Source organism: Coregonus lavaretus, assembly GCF_964263955.1.
Source record: "Coregonus lavaretus genome assembly, chromosome: 9".
Classification (NCBI taxonomy): Eukaryota; Metazoa; Chordata; class Actinopteri; order Salmoniformes; family Salmonidae; genus Coregonus; species Coregonus lavaretus.
In genome coordinates, this window is record NC_139996.1 from 11,627,695 (window position 1) to 11,646,385 (window position 18,691).

The window sequence follows — 18,691 nt, forward strand, 5'->3', positions numbered from 1 at the left end:
AGTATGAACATTTCCATTTTTAAGTACCGGTAGTCCATTTTGTTCTACTAGTACTTCTATGAGTTTGCAAATAAACTGAAAGGGTGCACACTGCCACCTAGAGTGTGTTGTTTGAACAGGTATAAAGCCAAGGTTGGTAATTTTTTATCACCTGCCATTATGGAATGTTTACTCACGTGTATAATTCATTGACTGATCCCTCCTGGTGACCTGGATGGAATTATGTGATCCTTCCTTAACCCATAGGAAGTCCCACCAAGTTGACGACTTAAAAATTGTGAAAGTCGTCAATGGCGCTGCCCATGCTAAAACTGTTTTTTTGGGGCACTAGAGTCCTCTATCTAACTCTATGGTCTTGGTACATCTGTCCAGTCTTAGCCTTCTCCAATAGCTTATTTTGTGTCATTCTATCTGGAAAAAGTGTCTCCTTGTATTTAGGAATTCTGACAGTCGCTGAAGATAGACAGACCTTATTTGATGCTAAGCTCAATTTTCAGGTTAATTTCATATGTTTTGTTTATGCTCTCACTGTTTGGAAGTATTATTCTCCAGAGGCAGGAAACACAACGCAACATTCAAGAAAAACATTTGTGGTTAAAGCCACTCAAGAGAGCCACAAATGTAATTGTCCATGTCATTTGTAAACATGGCACAACGTTGGTAATGTGGGAATGTTTTTCTCTCTTGATGCCACACACATACACACCGAACTTCTGTTACACTTAATATTGAAAGTTCAGTAGCTTTAATATGTTATAATCAAAATCATGTAGAACCTCGAAAAATCGAATGAATTATATCCACACACACATTTTAGCAGACGCTCTTATCCAGAGCGACTAGGGTTAAGTGCCTCGCTCAAGGGCACATTGACAGATTTTTGGCTAGGGGATTCAAACCACCGACCTTTCGGTTACTGGCCTAACACTCTTAACCGCTAGGCTACCTGCCGCCCCCCCCCACACACACACACATGAAACCCACTCCGTCCTCTTACAAAATGAATGGTTGTTACACTGAGCCCTGAGGCATCCCTAAACATGTTTACCTGATCCTCTGTCCTCCACATCTCAATCAGGCTCTTGTTTGAATGCTCTGGCCAGAGTAAACAGCTATCCATGTTGTTTAGACATACCAATCTGAAGTTCACACGTTAGACAGACAGACAAAGGACGACCACATGCAAGCTGTCTGCTTGTGGTGGTGCCAGGACCCCTTGTCAGACAGCTAAGTCCCTACAGTGAATGTCAACACCAGAAATTACTACCATGCACCAAAAGAATGCACAGACCTCCCTGATCGAGGATGTATCTCTGGAATAAAAAGCAGCATGGAGATGCAGTTTAATATGAGAAATGAATTAAAGCACAAGGTCTACATTTATTTTGTGTTTTCCAAACAACTTTATATTCTACTTTGCAATATAAATGTTTTACATTTATTTACTGGACATACCAGCTCCATGTCAAAGCATGTATTTATAGAAGAAGTAGAAGGTGCATGAATTTGTTTGTGAAATTGTGTTAAGATGAATAAACATGTCCGCTCCAAAGAAATGACTTGAGGATTCTTAAAAATGCACTTTGAATGTAATTGATTACTGTATTTTCCCAAATGTATTTTCAAGGAAATTCTGACTGAATGGGACACTGTCTGCATCTCCCTCTCTCTCTGTCAGGCGTTTGGATGCCAACCACATTGCCAGTGTGCCTGAAAGCTCCTTTAGGGGCCTGGCGTCCTTACGCCACCTGTGGCTGGATGATAATGCCCTGACGGAGGTGCCTGTCCATGCCCTGGCCATCCTGCCAACCCTGCAGGCAGTGACCCTGGCCCTCAACAGCATCACCCACATCCCAGACCACGCCTTCGCCAATCTCACCAGTCTGGTGGTCCTGTGAGTAGCACGGTTGGATTGACCAACTGTTGGTTGTTATACAATTCTGTTGTTTGTTTAAGGGCCAGCCTCGCTCTCTCCGTCTTTACATTTTCATTGTTTTCTACTGTCTCTCTCTCTTTTGCTCCTACTACATTCACACACGCATACCCACTTCCTTTCTACCACTGTGTAGAACCCTGCAGGGCGTTATTGGGTCTTTGATATCTTTCCATACATCTCTTCCTAGGCATCTCCATAACAACCAGATCCAGTCGTTGGGTGAGAGGTGTTTTGATGGGCTTCTCAGCCTGGAGACTCTGTGAGTTCACCTCTACCTCAAATGTACCTTCATCACCTTATGACTTGATTGACACTTTATTTTTTACGGTATAGAAATTACCAGGTATTTACTGAGACATTAAATTATAAAATGCAAATTAACTAATAACCTACTAATGAATGATTTGATTCAAGTGAACACGCATCACTACGCATCATCATGTTTTTGCTAGTCTGGGTGCCAGTCTCTCTTTGCTTCAGCCAACGTTTTGTTGTGTTTTGTCGTTGAACGCATAGACATTCAGGTACCCAGGCTATGGATTTGCATGTCAGAACAGAACTCTAAATGTGCCTTTTTACAAGACATCTAAACAGCCACCACTGCAGTTCAAACGATCTCTCAACGATTTGGTGCACCTCAGTGTGTGGCCGCATGATGCAGCACTCTACCAATTACCCTCAATCTAGCAGCACATGTTTCCTGAGTTTTAGCAGGGTAATACCCTAACAACCTCCAGGCTACCAGTAATGTATACTTCAACTCACAACCCCCATTATACTACTGACCAGAGAAAACAGTCATGTTGGAAGATACAGCAGTAATTCACAAGTTACTACATCAAAAAGACAAACATTTAAAACATGATATGTATTTGCACTATATTTACGACTGTATTTACAGTACTGACTACTGTATTTACAATGCTGGGGGGGGGGGGGGGGCTGCTTTAAATGCGTCAGGCTGAGATCTGAGATATTGCTAGATTGGCCCATTATTGCAGCCTTATAACACAGAACCACTTGCGGTCTGTTTTGTGCACACATGAGTTGAGCGCTGTATGAGTCAACTGAAAGAAATACTGTACCACCGAAGTTATCCCAATGTACCATTTCTATAATGACTATAATGTACAGTACATGAGCCCCAGACTGCTATTCTGTTGCATTATTTTGTTTGTAGATCTCTTTGTCTCCCTCCATATCCAGTGCCTTCAGAAAGTATTCACACCCCTTGACTTTTTCCACATTTTGTTGTGTTACAGCCTGAATTTAAAATTGATTAAATGTCGTTTTTTTGTCACTGGCCTACACATAATACCACATAATGTCAAAGTGGAATTATGTTTTTTGACATTTCTACAAATGTATTACAAATGAAAAGCTGAAATGTCTTGCGTCAATAATAAGCATTCAACCCCTTTGTTATGGCAAGCCTAAATAAGTTCAGGAGTAAAAATGTGCTTTAACAAGTCACATAATAAGTTGCATGGACTCTGTTTGCAATAATAGTGTTTAACATGGTTTTTGAATGACTACCTCATCTCTGTACCCCACACATACAATTATCTGTAAGGTCACTCAGTCGAGCAGTGAATTTCAAACACAGATTCAACCCCAAAGACCAGGGAGGTTTTCCAGTGCCTCGCAAAGAAGGGCACCTATTGGTAGATGAGTACAAATGTAAAAGGCAGACATTGAATATCCCTTTGAGCATGGTGATGTTATTAACTACACTTTGGATGGTGTATCAATACACCCAGTCACTACAAAGATGCAGGCGTCCTTCCTAACTCAGTTGCCGGAGAGGAAGAGAATCGCTGAGGGATTTCACCATGAGGCCAATGGTGACTTTAAAACAGTTACAGAGTTTAATGGCTGTGGATAGGAGAAAACTGAAGATTGATCAACAACATGTTAGTTACTCCACAATACTAACCTAATTGACAGAGTGAAAAGAAGGAAGCCTGTACAGAATACAAATATTCCAAAACATGCATCCTGTTTGCAGCAAGGCACTAAAGTAATACTGCAAAAAAAAATGTGGCAAAGCAATTAACTTTTTGAGCTGAATACAAAGTGTTATGTTCGGGGCAAATCCAACACAACACATCACTGAGTACCACTCTCCATATTTTCAAGCATAATGGTAGTGGCATCATGTTATGGGTATGCTTGTAATCATTAAGGACTGGGGAGTTTTTCAGGATAAAAAAGAAACGGAATGGAGCTAAGTACAGGCAAAATCCTAGAGCAGTGGTCACCAACCTTTTCTGAGTCAAGATCCTTTCACAGTCAAAAAGCAAGCAGATTTGTTTTTAAACATGACTTAAATGTAACATTAACCTAATAAAAACAGTTTTGTAGGAATGTGGATGGTGCAGTAGGCCTAATACTTTACCACAGCATATTGGCTATATGCCAGGCCTGACAATATTGTCCTTCTCAGACCATATTATATTTCAAAACTGGAGCTTTGATAACGAATCAGTTGGTGTAGCACTTGCGAGGCACAGCTGTGCATTAATTGAAATAATTTGTTTTTTTATTTTAATGAACTGATGGTACCTGCATTTGATGGTCATGGTGCTTTCATGACAACTGGGAACTCTGAATGAGGTCAAATCATGATGTCAGTGATCTTCAGGTCGGAAAGTGGGCACTCAAGAAAGATGCCCGAGTTTCCGACTTGGAATTCTGAAATGGATGACTATTCAAAATTATTTTCCCCAGTCGGATCTCGTTTTTTCAGAGTTCCCAGTTGTCATGAATGCACTGAAGTCGGAGATTTCCGTGTTCCCAGTTGTTTTGAACACGGCATTAGTCTTAGAGGAGGGAGGGAGAGAGCAGCAGAGGGTCCGCCTCTCACGGTCCATGCTCTCTTCTTCCTTTCCTCCGGTGAGACTGAACAGAGACAGGCGACGTCATCTTCCACCTTATGGCGAAACTCAAGTCGTAGTGCATCGCCTCATGAACAAATTCATGTTGTTCCTATGAGCAGAGAAAGTGAAATATTCCTAGATATTAAAATTGACACGACGAGCTGCTAATAATAATAACATTGATTGATACACTTGGCTACTCATTGCAGCTGCAGCGCGAGTGGAACTAGGCAGAAGCGCGTTTTATGTTTTGTAATAGCGTTGACAGTGCTGAATAAATACTTAAACGTCAACTCACTCATAAAAACAGCAACACTTTGCTGTATTGTTTGACAGTCTCTCTCTGGTCGGTCATGGTTTTAAAAGTAATGAAATCTCAAGTAGGCTAGTATCAAACTTTGCTGTGGCCGGGGTCGTGGACGCTGTAGGCATGGTGATTTGAGCTAATCCGATTGGCCAGTACAGTAGGAGTACTCGATTAAGCCACAGATCTCCCGGTCAGCCGGGTAGGCGTAGTTTGTCTTTTCAGACAAATGAAATGGTTCAAAATGGGAACACTGTTTCTACCCGATGCGCAGGGCTTCTGAATCAAGTGCACCTACCGCCAACAGCGCAACACATAACAACAAAAAAGGAGCGCAAGACTATGCCGTTATCGTTGGTTTTTCTACAGAAATATTTGGTCGACTAGGAATGCCCTGTGACCGACCGGTTGGTGACCCCTGTCCTAGAGGAAAACCCCCTGTGACCGACCGGTTGGTGACCCCTGTCCTAGAGGAAAACCCCCTGTGACCGACCGGTTGGTGACCCCTGTCCTAGAGGAAAACCCCCTGTGACCGACCGGTTGGTGACCCCTGTCCTAGAGGAAAACCCCCTGTGACCGACCGGTTGGTGACCCCTGTCCTAGAGGAAAACCCCCTGTGACCGACCGGTTGGTGACCCCTGTCCTAGAGGAAAACCTGCTTCAGTCTGCTTTCCACCAGACACTGGGAGATTCATTCACCTTTCAACAGGACAATAACCTAAAAGACAAGGCCAAATCTACACTGGAGTTGCTTACCAAGAAGACAGTGAATGTTCCTGAGTGGCCGAGTTACAGTTTTGACTTAAATCTACTTGAAAATCTAGGACAAGACCTGACAATGGTTGTCTTGCAATGATCAACAACCAATTTGACAGAGCTTGTTGAATTTCTAAAAGAATAATGGGCAAATGTTGCACAATCCAGGTTGTTGAAAGCTAGTAGTCTTACCCAATAAGACTCACAGCTGTAATCACTGCCAAAGTTGCTTCTACAAAGTATTTGCTCAGGGGTGTGAATACTTATGTAAATGAGATATTTCTGTATTTTATTTTCAATAAATTTGCAAAAATGTCTAAAAATATGTTTTCACTTTGTCATTATGGGGTATTGTGTAGATTGTATTTATTTATGTTTTATTCAGGCTGTAAGACAACAAAATGTGGAATAAGTCAAGAGGTATGAATACTTTCTGAAGGCACTTCAGATGGTTCCAGGAAGCCCCACTGTACTGTTATGGCGTGTGTAAATAATGTTTAGCAGTACAATAGCCTCCTACCCACAAAGGAACAAGCAGGTTGTGAACTACTGTAAATCCTCATCACCTTCCGCCTCGGAGCCAATCCAGACCTGGCAGTTCTTAGCATAGACCTGTAGGTTCCTAGGCATCTAGTTTGGACAAACAGGAAGCAGCCTTATGTGAGAAAGAGGCTCTAATATGAGTGGTGTAAATTCTGGACAGAAACAGAGAGAGGGTCTGAAAACTTTCTGTACCTCACTGCAGCCATGAACACTTGACAGGAAAGTAGAGTAAGGGAAGTATCTGTGCAGACAACTGTAATAATTCATATATTGTTTTTTTCCCGACCCTCAGAGATTTGAACTACAACGACCTGGCCATGTTTCCCATGGCCATCAGAGCCCTCCCTAACCTCAAAGAGCTGTGAGTGAAACTCATTACACTCCAGTGCTGCCACTTATAGAACAAATCATGTTTTCAGTTATCTTAAATCTTAAATATTTGCCCCCAAGGAGTTTCCATAGCAACAACATCAGATCTGTCCCAGAGCATGCCTTCGTGGGAAACCCTTCCCTTGTCACAATGTAGGTGCTCTTGTGTCATCGTCCTGATGTAAAGTTGATCGTGAATAAGTAATCAATCATTATGATCGTATCACAATGATTCGATGAGTGAGGGGATTTTGATCCCTCTGACGATTGTGCTGTATTTCCTCTCTAACAGATACTTCTACAACAATCCCATCCAGTTTGTAGGCAAGTCAACTTTCCAGCATTTACCAGCGCTACGGATGCTGTAAGTCAGCATTATCCCTCTTCATTATGTCCTACCCCATTTGAGAGGAAGTAGATGAAAATGTAAGAAGAAAGCTAAGCAGGTGTGATTTTTGTCCGTCTTTTTTGTTATTGTGTAGATCACTCAACGGAGCCACAGAGATCACAGAGTTCCCAGACCTCACTGGCACAAACAGTTTGGAAACCCTGTAAGTCTCAGTCCTCAAAAGTCCCTAAATACACTGAATACACCCCAGCTATCATGAATCAGATTCAGCACATCAGCTAGGATTCCATCCAATTGCTGTCAGATTTTCATGCGAATATATTAGAATCTGCATAAAGAACAAATGTCCAGTTTCCAACAAACGGACTTGTTGTGGATAAAAACCAGTGCGTTGGGCCTCCCGAGTGGCGCAGCGCGCTGTGTTGCAGCCGGCTGCGACCGAGAGACCCATGAGGCAGTGCACAATTGGCCCAGCATTGTCCGGGTTAGGGGAGTGATTAGCCGGCCGGGATGTCCTTGTCCCATCGTGCTCTAGCGACTCCTTGTGGCGGGCCGGGCACATGCACGCTGACTTCGGTCAGCAGTTGTACGGTGTTTCCTCCGACACATTGGTGCGACTGGCTTCCGGGTTAAGCGAGCAGTGTGTCAAGAAGCAGTACGGCTTGGCAGGGTCGTGTTTCGGAGGACGCATGACTCTCGACCTTCGCCTCTCCCGAGTCCGTATGGGAGTTGCAGAAAAAATAAAACTAGTACATTATGAAGTAGTGCACACAAAATGTACTTTTTCGCTTCAAGGGATACTTCTGGATTTTTGGTAATGAGGCCCTTTATCTACTTCCCCAGAGTCAGATTAACTTGTGGATACCATTTTTTATGTCTGCGTGCGGTTTGAAGGAAATTGTTAACTAGTGCTAGCGCAATTGCTAACAAGCATGTTAGCAGATACCAATAGACTTCCATTAATTGTGCTAATGCTAGTTAGCATTGGCTTGCGAAACTCTCTCTAACTTCTTTCATACTGGACACAGAGACATATAAATGGTATCCATGAGTTCATCTGACTCTTGGGAAGTAGATAAAGGTCCTCATTGCCAAAATCCCAAAGTATCCCTTTAAGTTTTCATGTACCAAATAAAAATCAAAAGTTCAATGTATTTCCATTTCTCACAATAACTGTTGCGTTAAATAGCAAATGTGCAACTCTGGTCTTGTCACGTGTGCTATAGCCAACAGCTAGCAGATACAGTGTGGGTAGGCTGTGTGGGAAGGCTAGTCTACATGATGAGATTATTATGGATAAACGGCAGTCAAGCATCGATCATCATGTCACCAGAATAAGACCCCAGAAAAAAAGTTTAACAATAAATAAAAATACATAAATAATAAGACCCTCGATATTTATTGGAAAGGAGCGTCAAGCTCATCATCGTGCACTTTCACCCCCCTGTGAAGTTCATCATAACTTATTTAATCTTTAGCCTAATAAACTGCATGGTTTCCCGAGTCGTAGTGGGAGGACCACACACCTTATCATCGAGTGACTCCAAATTTACTTCGATATGATGGTTATTATATCAAAATGTGCGCATAAATGCATTTCCACCGCCATTTCCCGCATAATTAATTTTACAGACACAAAAAGATCTCACCATGTCGAACTAACAAATGATCTGTCGACATTTATAAAATCACACCGAAATGTCCTGTTCACATCACAGCTGTTGTGATTTTAAAAAAATACAATTTGACTTTACTCGCATAAAAACTGTGGATTAAAATGTGGTTGGACTCTGTCCCTTCTATGACCAAATTCTCTGTCCATTCAGAGCTGTCACAGGTACACACATCTCATCACTGCCAGGGAACCTCTGTGACCAGTTACCCAACCTGATACAGCTGTAAGTCCCTATACTGGTTGACCAAATATCTCTTGATACTATAATATCTTGGTACTATAATATCTCTTGGTTCTGTATCTTAGAAATGAAATGTGTTATCCTGAACATCATTTTAAATAAACTATAATGAACACTGTACCTGCAGGGATCTCTCCCATAACCTGATCCAGCATCTTCCCAGCTTCCGTGGCTGCAGAAAGATCCAGAAAATGTGAGTGGCTTCGTTACCATTATTGTTAGTCCTCAACCCAGCCATAAATACAATCCAGGTAACAGTTGCGATGTGTGTCGTTGTATTTAGTGACCTCCATCAAAACCATATCCACGAGGTTCCAGCAGACACTTTCCTAGAGCTGACTGGACTCAGAACCCTGTGAGTAACCTGGGCCATTTCCTCTTTACATACATGTAGATGTTGGCGCCTGACTTTGTCTGAAAGTGGGGGTGCAAAAAATTATATATACAGTGCCTTTGGAAAGTATTCAGACCCCTAGACTTTTTCCAGATTTTGTTAGGTTACAGCCTTATTCAAAAATTGATTAAATTGTTTTTTTCCCCCCTCATCAATCTACACACAATACCCCATAATGACAAAGCACTTTTTTTTTTTTTTAATAGTTTTTTGCGAATTTATTTTCTTGGTTTGACACTACAAGCTTGGCACACCTGTATTTGGGGATTTCTCCCATTCTTCTCTGCAGATCCTCTCAAGCTCTGTCAGGTTTGATGGGGAGTGTTGCTGCACAGCTATTTTCAGGTCTCTCCAGAGATGTTAGATCGGGTTCAAGTCCGGGCTCTGGCTGGGCCACTCAAGGACATTCAGAGACTTGTCCGGACGCCACTCCTGCGTTGTCTTGGCTGTGTGCTTAGGGTCGTTGTCCTGTTGGAAGGTGAACCTTCGCCCCAGTCTGAGGTCCTGAGCGCTCTGGAGCAGGTTTTCATCAAGGATCTCTCTGTACTTTGCTCCGTTCATCTTTGCCTCGATCCTGACTAGTCTCCCAGTCCCTGCCGCTGAAAAACATCCCCACACCATGATGCTGCCACCACCATGCTTCACCGTAGGGATGGTGCCATGTTTCCTCCAGACGTTACGCTTGGCATTCAGGCCAAAGAGTTCAATCTTGGTTTCATCAGACCAGATAATCTTGTTTCTCATGGTCTGAGAGTCTTCAGGTGCCTTTTGACAAACTCCAAGCGGGCTGTCATGTGCCTTTTACTGAGGAGTGGCTTCCGTCTGGTCACTCTACCATAAAGGCCGGATTGGTGGAGTGCTCCTGAGATGGTTGTCCTTCTGGAAGGTTCTCCCATCTCCACAGAGGAGCTCTGTCAGAGTGACCATCGGGTTCTTGGTCACCTCCCTGACCAAGGCCCTTCTCCCCCGATTGTTCAGTTTGGCCGGCCAGCCAGCTCTAGGAAGAGTCTTGGTGGTTCCAAACTTCTTCCATTTAAGAATGATAGAGGCCACTGTGTTCTTGTGGATCTTCAATGCTGCAGAAATGTTTTGGTACCCTTCCCCAGATCTGTGCCTCGACACAATCCTGTCTCGGAGCTCTACGGACAATTCCTTCGACCTCATGGCTTGGTTTTGCTCTGACATGCACTGTCAACTGTGGGACCTTATATAGACAGGTGTGTGCCTTTCCAAATCATGTCCAATCAATTGAATTTACCACAGGTGGACTCCAATCAAGTTGTATAAACATCGCAAGGATGATCAATGGAAACAGGATGCACCTGAGCTCAATTTCGAGTCTCATAGCAAAGGGTCTGAATACTTATGTAAATAAGGTATTTCTGTTTTTTATTTTTAATACATTTGCAAAAATTTCTAATAACCTGTTTTCACTTTGTCATTATGGGGTATTGTGTGTAGATTGCTGCTATTTATTTAATCAATTTTAGAATAAGGCTGTAACGTAAGAAAATGTGGAAAAAGTCAAGGGTTCTGAATACTTTCCGAAGGCTCTGTATATACACTACATGGCCAAAAGTATGTGGACTCCCTTTCAAATTAGTGGATTCGGCCATTTCAGCCACACTGTTGCTGACAGGTGTATATAGCACATAGCCATGCAATCTCCTTAGACAGTAGAATGTCCCGTACTGAAGAGCTCAGTGACTTTCAACGTGGCACCGTCATAGGATGCCATCTTTCCAACAAGTCAGTTCGTCAAATTTCTGCCCTGCTAGAGCTGCCCCGGTCAACTGTAAGTGCTGTTATTGCTAAGTGGAAACATCTAGGAGCAACAACGGCTCAGCTGAAGGGTTAGGCCACACAAGCTCACAGAACGGGACCGGCGAGTGCTGAAGCGCGTAGCGCGTAAAAATCGTCTGTCCTCGGTTGCAACACTCACTACCGAGTTCCAAACTGCTTCTGGAAGCAACGTCAGCACAAAAACTGTTCGTCGGGAGATTCATGAAATGGGTTTCCATGGCAGAGCAGCCACACACAAGCCTAATATCAGCATGTGCAATGCCAAGTGTCGGCTCGAGTGGTGTAAAGCTCGCCGCCATTGGACTCTGGAGCAGTGGAAACGCGTTCTCTGGAGTGGTGCAGTGGTCTAAGGCACTGCATCGCAGTGCTAGCTGTGCCACTAGAGATCCTGGTTCGAATCCAGGCTCTGTCGTAGCTGGCCGTGACCGGGAGACCCATGGGGCGGCGCACAATTGGCCCAGCGTCGTCCAGGGTAGGGGAGGGAATGGCCGGCAGGGATGTAGCTCAGTTGGTAGAGCATGGCGTTTGCAACGCCAGGGTTGTGGGTTCGATTCCCACGGGGGGCCAGTACAAAAAAGAATGTATGCACTCACTAACTGTAAGTCGCTCTGGAGAAGAGCGTCTGCTAAATGACTAAAATGTAAATGTGGTGAATCACACTTCACCATCTGGAAGTCCGACGGACAAATCTGGGTTTGGTGGATGCCAGGAGAACGCTACCTGCCCGAATGCATAGTGCCAACTGTAAAGTTTGGTGGAGGAGGAATAATGGTCTGGGGCTGTTTTTCATTGTTCGGTACAGCACACAATGACATTCTAGACGATTCTGTACTTCCAACTTTGTGGCAACAGTTTGGGGAAGGCCCTTTTTTGTTTCCGCATGACAATTCCCCCGTGCACAAAGCGAGATCCATACAGAAATGGTTTGTCGTGGAAGAACTTGACTGGCCTCAACCCCATCGAACACCTTTGGGATGAATTGGAACGCCGACTGCGAGCCAGGCCTAATTGCCCAACATCAGTGCCCGACCTCACTAATGCTGTTATGGATGAATGGAAGCAAGTCCCCGCAGCAATGTTCCAACATCTAGTGGAAAGCCTTCCCAGAAGAGTGGAGGCTGTTATAGCAGTAAAGGGGGCACCAACTCCATATTAATGTCCATGATTTTGGAATGAGATGTTCGACAAGCAGGTGTCCACATACTTTTGGTCATGTAGTGTATGTTCACCTGCCCATGGACTAAAGATGTAAATTAGCTGTCAGCTAAATGTGGTGCAACATATCACTTCTCATATTCGGAGACTTATGTTTTGTTGTACATTGTCCCTGACAAATAAACGTAATAAATAATACATATTGCCTATTCAGCTCAAGCTAAACAATCCTGAACCACAGATTTGACATGCAGTACAAGTAATGATTGACTCTCAAATCCACACAAATGTTTAGCCTGGTTTGATGGTTTACCATGTGAACAGCATCAAAACGTATCATGTAGGACCATAATGAAAGATAGAATGAAATTATGAGTCCATTTTAATGTGAGATATTCATCGAACAATGTACAGCCCAAACAGAATGGCATCTGGTGTATACATGAGGTGGTCCTGGAGGTCTTGTCATGTTATGTCAGTGTTATCATCATGACTAAACCAGTTGGACATTACAAGCATCTATGCCTAATATGAATCCTAACGAAACCCACTCCTATTCATATACCTTTTTTTCTACACTTGACATTTCTGACAATACAATGTACAAATTCTAGCTTGGCATGGCAACATGACAATAATGAAAGCCAGAAAGAAATAATTCAAGAGGCCTCTTTACTCTGTGATATTTCTTGCATTTCCATGACTGAACAAAATGTGTTTTCTCATGGCTCTCTTTTGTCCCTCTGCAGCAGACATATAGTAAGCAAAATGTTTGTAACATCAAATCACAGTATCGAATCGCAATACGTATCGTATCGGCACCTAAGTATTGTGATATGGTATCGTGAGGCCCCTGGCAATTCCCCCGAAGAATGTCATGACTTTTTCCCCATTACACATTTTTTGAAAGATTTACTCTAAAAGATGGGCATTGTTGTGTGTGTATTCCCTCTAAACGTAAAGGATATTAAAGATCAAAAGAACAGTGAGAACAGTCTTCTTCGAACAGGCTTTAAACAGCCAGATGTCTAGAGCGCCATGAGCGATCGGATATCATCTATGCGTGACGTCTTCCTCCTGCTGGGGAGGTCGAAAGCCTTCTCCACAAGATCCTGACTCTTGATGCTGTTGTCCTCACTGTGCAGTCTGAGAAGGCTAGACATTAGAGCCTCCACCTTGGAGCTGCTCCTCCAGTTATCTGAGAGGTTGCTCTCCTTCTCTTCTTCTTCCTGAGGAAACTCCACCAGTTCAGTTGCCTTGATCTGGCCTCTGCACAGAGGGCACCGCGCCTGCTCCTGCTCCTGCTCGGTACGTGTGACCTCTGCGGTACGTGTGACCTCTGCGGTACGTGTGCAGTGTATGACGACGAGCAGACGGACAGTCCAGACACAGCCAGCACGCTCCTCATCAGAGCCACTGCCCAGCACCAGCCTCAGCCTCTCTATCATAACTCTGCAGGAGTCACAGCTACCACACCTGTGTGTGTAGTTGTATTGCCTAGAAGGTCCCCTCTGCAACGTACCTGCTGATGGTGGTGCGTCCCAGCTCATATTCCTCCCTCTGTGTCAGCTCCACCTCTTCTATACTGATGCTCATCTCCGGTAGAGCGACCAGAGGCCACCCACACACACGGCTGGTCTTCGTACGACGCAGCCTGATACACTTCACCAAGGCCTGCAGCTTCTGAAGGCCGGTGCTGTCCCCCTGTGTGACAGGTCTCTGTATGACTCTGTTCCACCACTCTCTCATGTCGAATAACATCAGACGCAGAAACGCCACCAGCATCCACAGATCCCTCAAATGGAAAAAAACAAAGCACTAAGTAAGTGTTCATGGAAAGGGATGCAAATATCCTGGCTAGCCTATATTAATCATGGTATCATGTGATGACAGATGCTGACCTATTATAATTAATGGCAGTCTAGGCTTTATGTGGCTAGTAGGCCTATGTGCAGCTATCTGTAACATCATTATTCATCCCCCCAATGGGAAATCATAATTTTCATATTAGATTTTTGTTCAATGTTGGCGCAATTGCTGTAGCTACATGTGCTTACCTCTATGCAGCACAGGCTTCAATGTGTGAGACTCATTGTGTGCCCACAAACTGGCATAGTCTCGCAGCCTGGTCTCAGACTAGATGTAACATAGACCAGGGCTTCTCAAACTCAGTGTTGGGGACCGCAAGGGGTGCATGTTTTGGTTTTTGCCTTAACACTACACAGCTGATTCAAACAATGGATTCATCATCAAGCTTTGATTATTTTAATCAGCTGTGTAATGCTAGGGCAAAAACAAAACTGTGCACCCCTTGGGGTCCCCAGGACCGAGTTTGGGAAACACTGACTTAGACACTCAGACATACATTTGAAAGGCTGGTCATGGCTCACATCAACACCATCATCCCAGAAACCCTAGACCCACTCCAAGTTGCACACCGCCCAAACAGATCCACAGATGATGCAATCTCTATTGCACTCCACACTGCCCTTTCCCACCTGGACAAGAGGAACACCTACGTGAGAATTCTATTCATTGACTACAGCTCAGCATTCAACACCATCGTGCCCTCAAAGCTCATCACTAAGCTAAGGATTCTGGGACTAAACACCTCCCTCTGCAACTGGATCCTGGACTTCCTGACGGGCCGCCCCCAGGTGGTAAGGGTAGGTAACAACACATCTGCCACACTGATCCTCAACACGGGGGCCCCTCAGGGGTGCGTGCTCAGTCCCCTCCTGTACTCCCTGTTCACCCATGACTGCATGGCCAGGCACGACTCCAACACCATCATTACGTTTTCCTGACGACACAACAGTAGTAGGCCTGATCACCGACAATGATGAGACAGCCTATAGGGAGGAGGTCAGAGACCTGGCCGTGTGGTGCCAGGATAACAACCTCTCCCTCAACGTGACCAAGACAAAGGAGATGATTGTGGACTACAGGAAAAAAAAGAGGACTGAGCGCGCCCCCATTCTCATCGACGGGGCTGTAGTGGAACAGGTTGAGAGCGTCAAGTTCCTTGGTGTCCACATCACCAACGAACTATCATGGTCCAAACACACCAAGACAGTCGTGAAGAGGGCACGACAAAGCCTATTCCCCCTCAGGAGACTGAAAAGATTTGGCATGGGTCCTCAGATCCTCAAAAGATTCTACAGCTGCACCATCGAGAGCATCCTGACTGGTTGCATCACTGCCTGGTATGGCAACTGTTCGGCCTCCGACCGCAAGGCACTACAGAGGGTAGTGTGTACGGCCCAGTACATCACTGGGGCCAAGCTTCCTGCCATCCAGGACCTCTATACCAGGCGGTGTCAGAGGAAGGCCCTCAAAATTGTCAAAGACTCCAGCCACCCTAGTCATAGACTATTCTCTCTGCTACCGCACGGCAAGCGGTACCGGAGTGCCAAGTCTAGGTCCAAAAGACTTCTCAACAGCTTCTACCCCCAAGCCATAAGACTCCTGAACAGCTAATCATGGCTACCCGGACTATTTGCATTGCCCCCCCACCCCCACCCCATCTTTTTACGCTGCTGCTACTCTGTTAATTATTTATGCATAGTCACTTTAACTCTACCCACATGTACATATTACTTCAACTACCTCAACTAGCCGGTGCCCCCACACATTGACTCTGCACCGGTACCGCCCTGTATATATAGCCTCCCTACTGTTATTTTATTTTACTTCTGCTCTTTTGTTTCTCAACACTTTTTTGTTGTTGTTTTATTTTACTTTTTTATTAAAAATAAATGCACTGTTGGTTAAGGGCTGTAAGTAAGCATTTCACTGTAATGTCTGCACCTGTTGTATTCGGCGCATGTGGCCAATACAATTTGATTTGATTTGATTTGAAATACAGCATCTTCTCTTTATCAGTGTTTCTCAATCCATTCCATCAGTGACCTCAGCTCCAACCTGCTGTCCTCCGTCCCTATGGAAGGCTTTCAGGACCTCACACACCTCAGACTGGCCGGCAACACTGCCCTGAGACACACACTACCTGCCCAGAGACTACCTAAACTCAGGTAGGGGACAGAGATAATGATTCAACTGGGCCCCTTTAAGACTCTTTCAACTCAAGGAAAGAGAGACAGCGTGTGAGTGAGTGAGTGAGTGAGTGAGTGTAGTAAGTCTTGTGGGGTTGTGTGCAGCTGTCTTACCATAAGCTATGCATTGTTCTCAGGGTAGTGGAGATGCCCTATGCCTTCCAGTGCTGTGCCTTTGTAGCTGGCCCTGGAGAAAACTCAAAGTACCCCTACATCTGGAAAACGAGGAACATCAGTAAAGATCTCGTCACTGGAAAGGAAATACACATCGTAGCCAACCAAGGAACATACCTTAAAAAAAACAATCCTTAAAATCTGTTTTGTGTTTTGGTGTATTAAGTGAAAATAATGATGACTTACCATTTGCTTATAGAGGACGATAGAGAGAACTTCCTCGTGGAGAGTGAGGCAGACACCAGACCCCAGCACTCTGTCCACTGTTCCCCAGCACCAGGTAGGTCTGCCTGCATAAAAATCGAATGATTGATTGGTTGAACAGGTGTGTTAATGTTAAGCTGGAACAAAAGCCTGCACACACTGTACCTCCATAGGACCATAGTGGATGCCATGCTCATACATACCTAATTTGACACTGTCACAAATCTAATACTGGGGTTGTTGATGGACATCGGTTTGTCCCCAGGTCCGTTCCAGTCATGTCAGAGTTTATTTGGGAGCTGGCTGGTGCGAGTCGGTGTTTGGATTATCGGCATCCTCTCCTTCGTGTCCAACTCCCTGGTCCTGGTATCCATCGTTCTCTCCTCAAAGTCCCCGACCTGTCCTACCCAGCATCTACTGGGAGTCCTAACCTGGGTCCACCTCCTCAATGGTGTCTCTAGCGCCGCCCTGGCTGTACTAGACACCATTTCATTTGACCACTTTGCTGATTATGGTGCGTGGTGGGAGGGTGGGCCAGGTTGCTGGATCTTTGACTTTCTGTCAGTCTTCTCCTCAGAGGCCAGTGTCTTCCTGTTGATGGCAGTTGTCTTAGAGCGTGGATGTTCTGTCCGTGGCTCACAGTGGTCCGAGACTGAGGCCAGGAGGATTCCATTGGGGTGGGGGTGTGCTCAAGGTATCTCAGCTCTATGTTGCTTCCTGGCTGGAGCCATTGCCGCCTTACCTCCCCTCACTATGGGAAAGTATGGTGTCTCCCCTCTCTGCGTGGCCTCTCCCTACGGACACGCCTCCCGTTTGGGCTGCAGTTACGCCACAGCCCTGGTGCTGCTCAACTCCCTGTGCTACCTCCTGATGACAGCCACCTATACCAGACTGTACTGCCACATGGACAGAGACACACCAGAGAAAGAGGGTGTCACTGTCCAGGACTACTCTGTGACCAAACTTATGGCCAGCCTCCTCTTCACCAACTGCCTCCTCTCTTTCCCCGTGGCGCTGCCCTCCTTCTCCTCCCTCCTCCAGCTCTCCGTCCTCTCCAGCCCTAAGGTGGCGAAGGCCATCCTGCTCCTCGTGGCGCCCCTGCCCTCCTGTCTTGACCCCCTGCTCTACATGCTCCTCTGCCCTCATTTCAGGGAAGATCTCAGCAGGCTTCTCTATTGGACAACATACAGGCTAAAGAAAGGGCAGCGCCGCACCAGTTTGTTCTCAGTGAACTCCGAAGACACGGAGAAACAGTCATGTGACTCCATGCAAGCCCTCGTCTCTCTCAAACTGTAGGTGGAAGAGGGCACCTAACTGCTTGCTGGTACTAGTCCCCCTGCCCACTGCCATGTGTAGTACACCTCTAACTCAGGTGGCAAGCAGTCACATCAGCCCCAGTCTCAGGGGGATCCACACTGAAACAGTGGAGAGGGTTCCGATGACACCGTTGACAGGTTGGGGTATGGATAGATCATCATGAGGTTTGGACAAAGGTACAGATAACATTGAGGTGACCCTTGGATACATACACATGGATGTGGTCTTCATGTAACCCTGTTATTTTTAAGCAACTCTCAAGTACTTGAAATATCAGTACACACACAGTAACTGTCACCATACTTTGACAATTATATGACCTCAATGGAATAGTTTGTAATGAATTACAATTAACATTTATGTTGCATCCTTTTTTTTCTAAGTGTAAATTAGCATGTTTTTTTAAGTATGAAGAAAGAGAAGACCTACTAGTTGATCTATGGTTTGTGAATCTTCAGTAGGCCTATAGAGGAAATGTAATATTGTCAAGTCGTTTACCAAAAATAATAATAATATGAAGCAAACACTAATGTAAGG

At 44.9% G+C, this 18,691-nt stretch overlaps 1 protein-coding gene across 1 annotated transcript in view; it reads left to right on the top strand.

The window, feature by feature from the left end:
- LOC311134953 (leucine-rich repeat-containing G-protein coupled receptor 5-like) overlaps window positions 1-18,133 on the top strand; it is a gene marked incomplete at both ends in the record, with an annotated part of 28,699 nt that extends 10,566 nt beyond the window's left edge. The window contains 12 exons of the mRNA XM_084168724.1: window positions 1,679-1,894; window positions 2,124-2,195; window positions 6,711-6,779; window positions 6,869-6,940; window positions 7,080-7,151; window positions 7,270-7,338; window positions 8,963-9,034; window positions 9,180-9,245; window positions 16,313-16,438; window positions 16,597-16,694; window positions 16,833-16,913; window positions 17,103-18,133. Of these exons, the coding sequence (XP_084024850.1) occupies window positions 1,679-1,894; window positions 2,124-2,195; window positions 6,711-6,779; window positions 6,869-6,940; window positions 7,080-7,151; window positions 7,270-7,338; window positions 8,963-9,034; window positions 9,180-9,245; window positions 16,313-16,438; window positions 16,597-16,694; window positions 16,833-16,913; window positions 17,103-18,133 (2,044 nt within the window). The remainder of the gene's footprint in view (window positions 1-1,678; window positions 1,895-2,123; window positions 2,196-6,710; window positions 6,780-6,868; window positions 6,941-7,079; window positions 7,152-7,269; window positions 7,339-8,962; window positions 9,035-9,179; window positions 9,246-16,312; window positions 16,439-16,596; window positions 16,695-16,832; window positions 16,914-17,102) is intronic.
- Window positions 18,134-18,691: the final 558 nt, after the last annotated feature.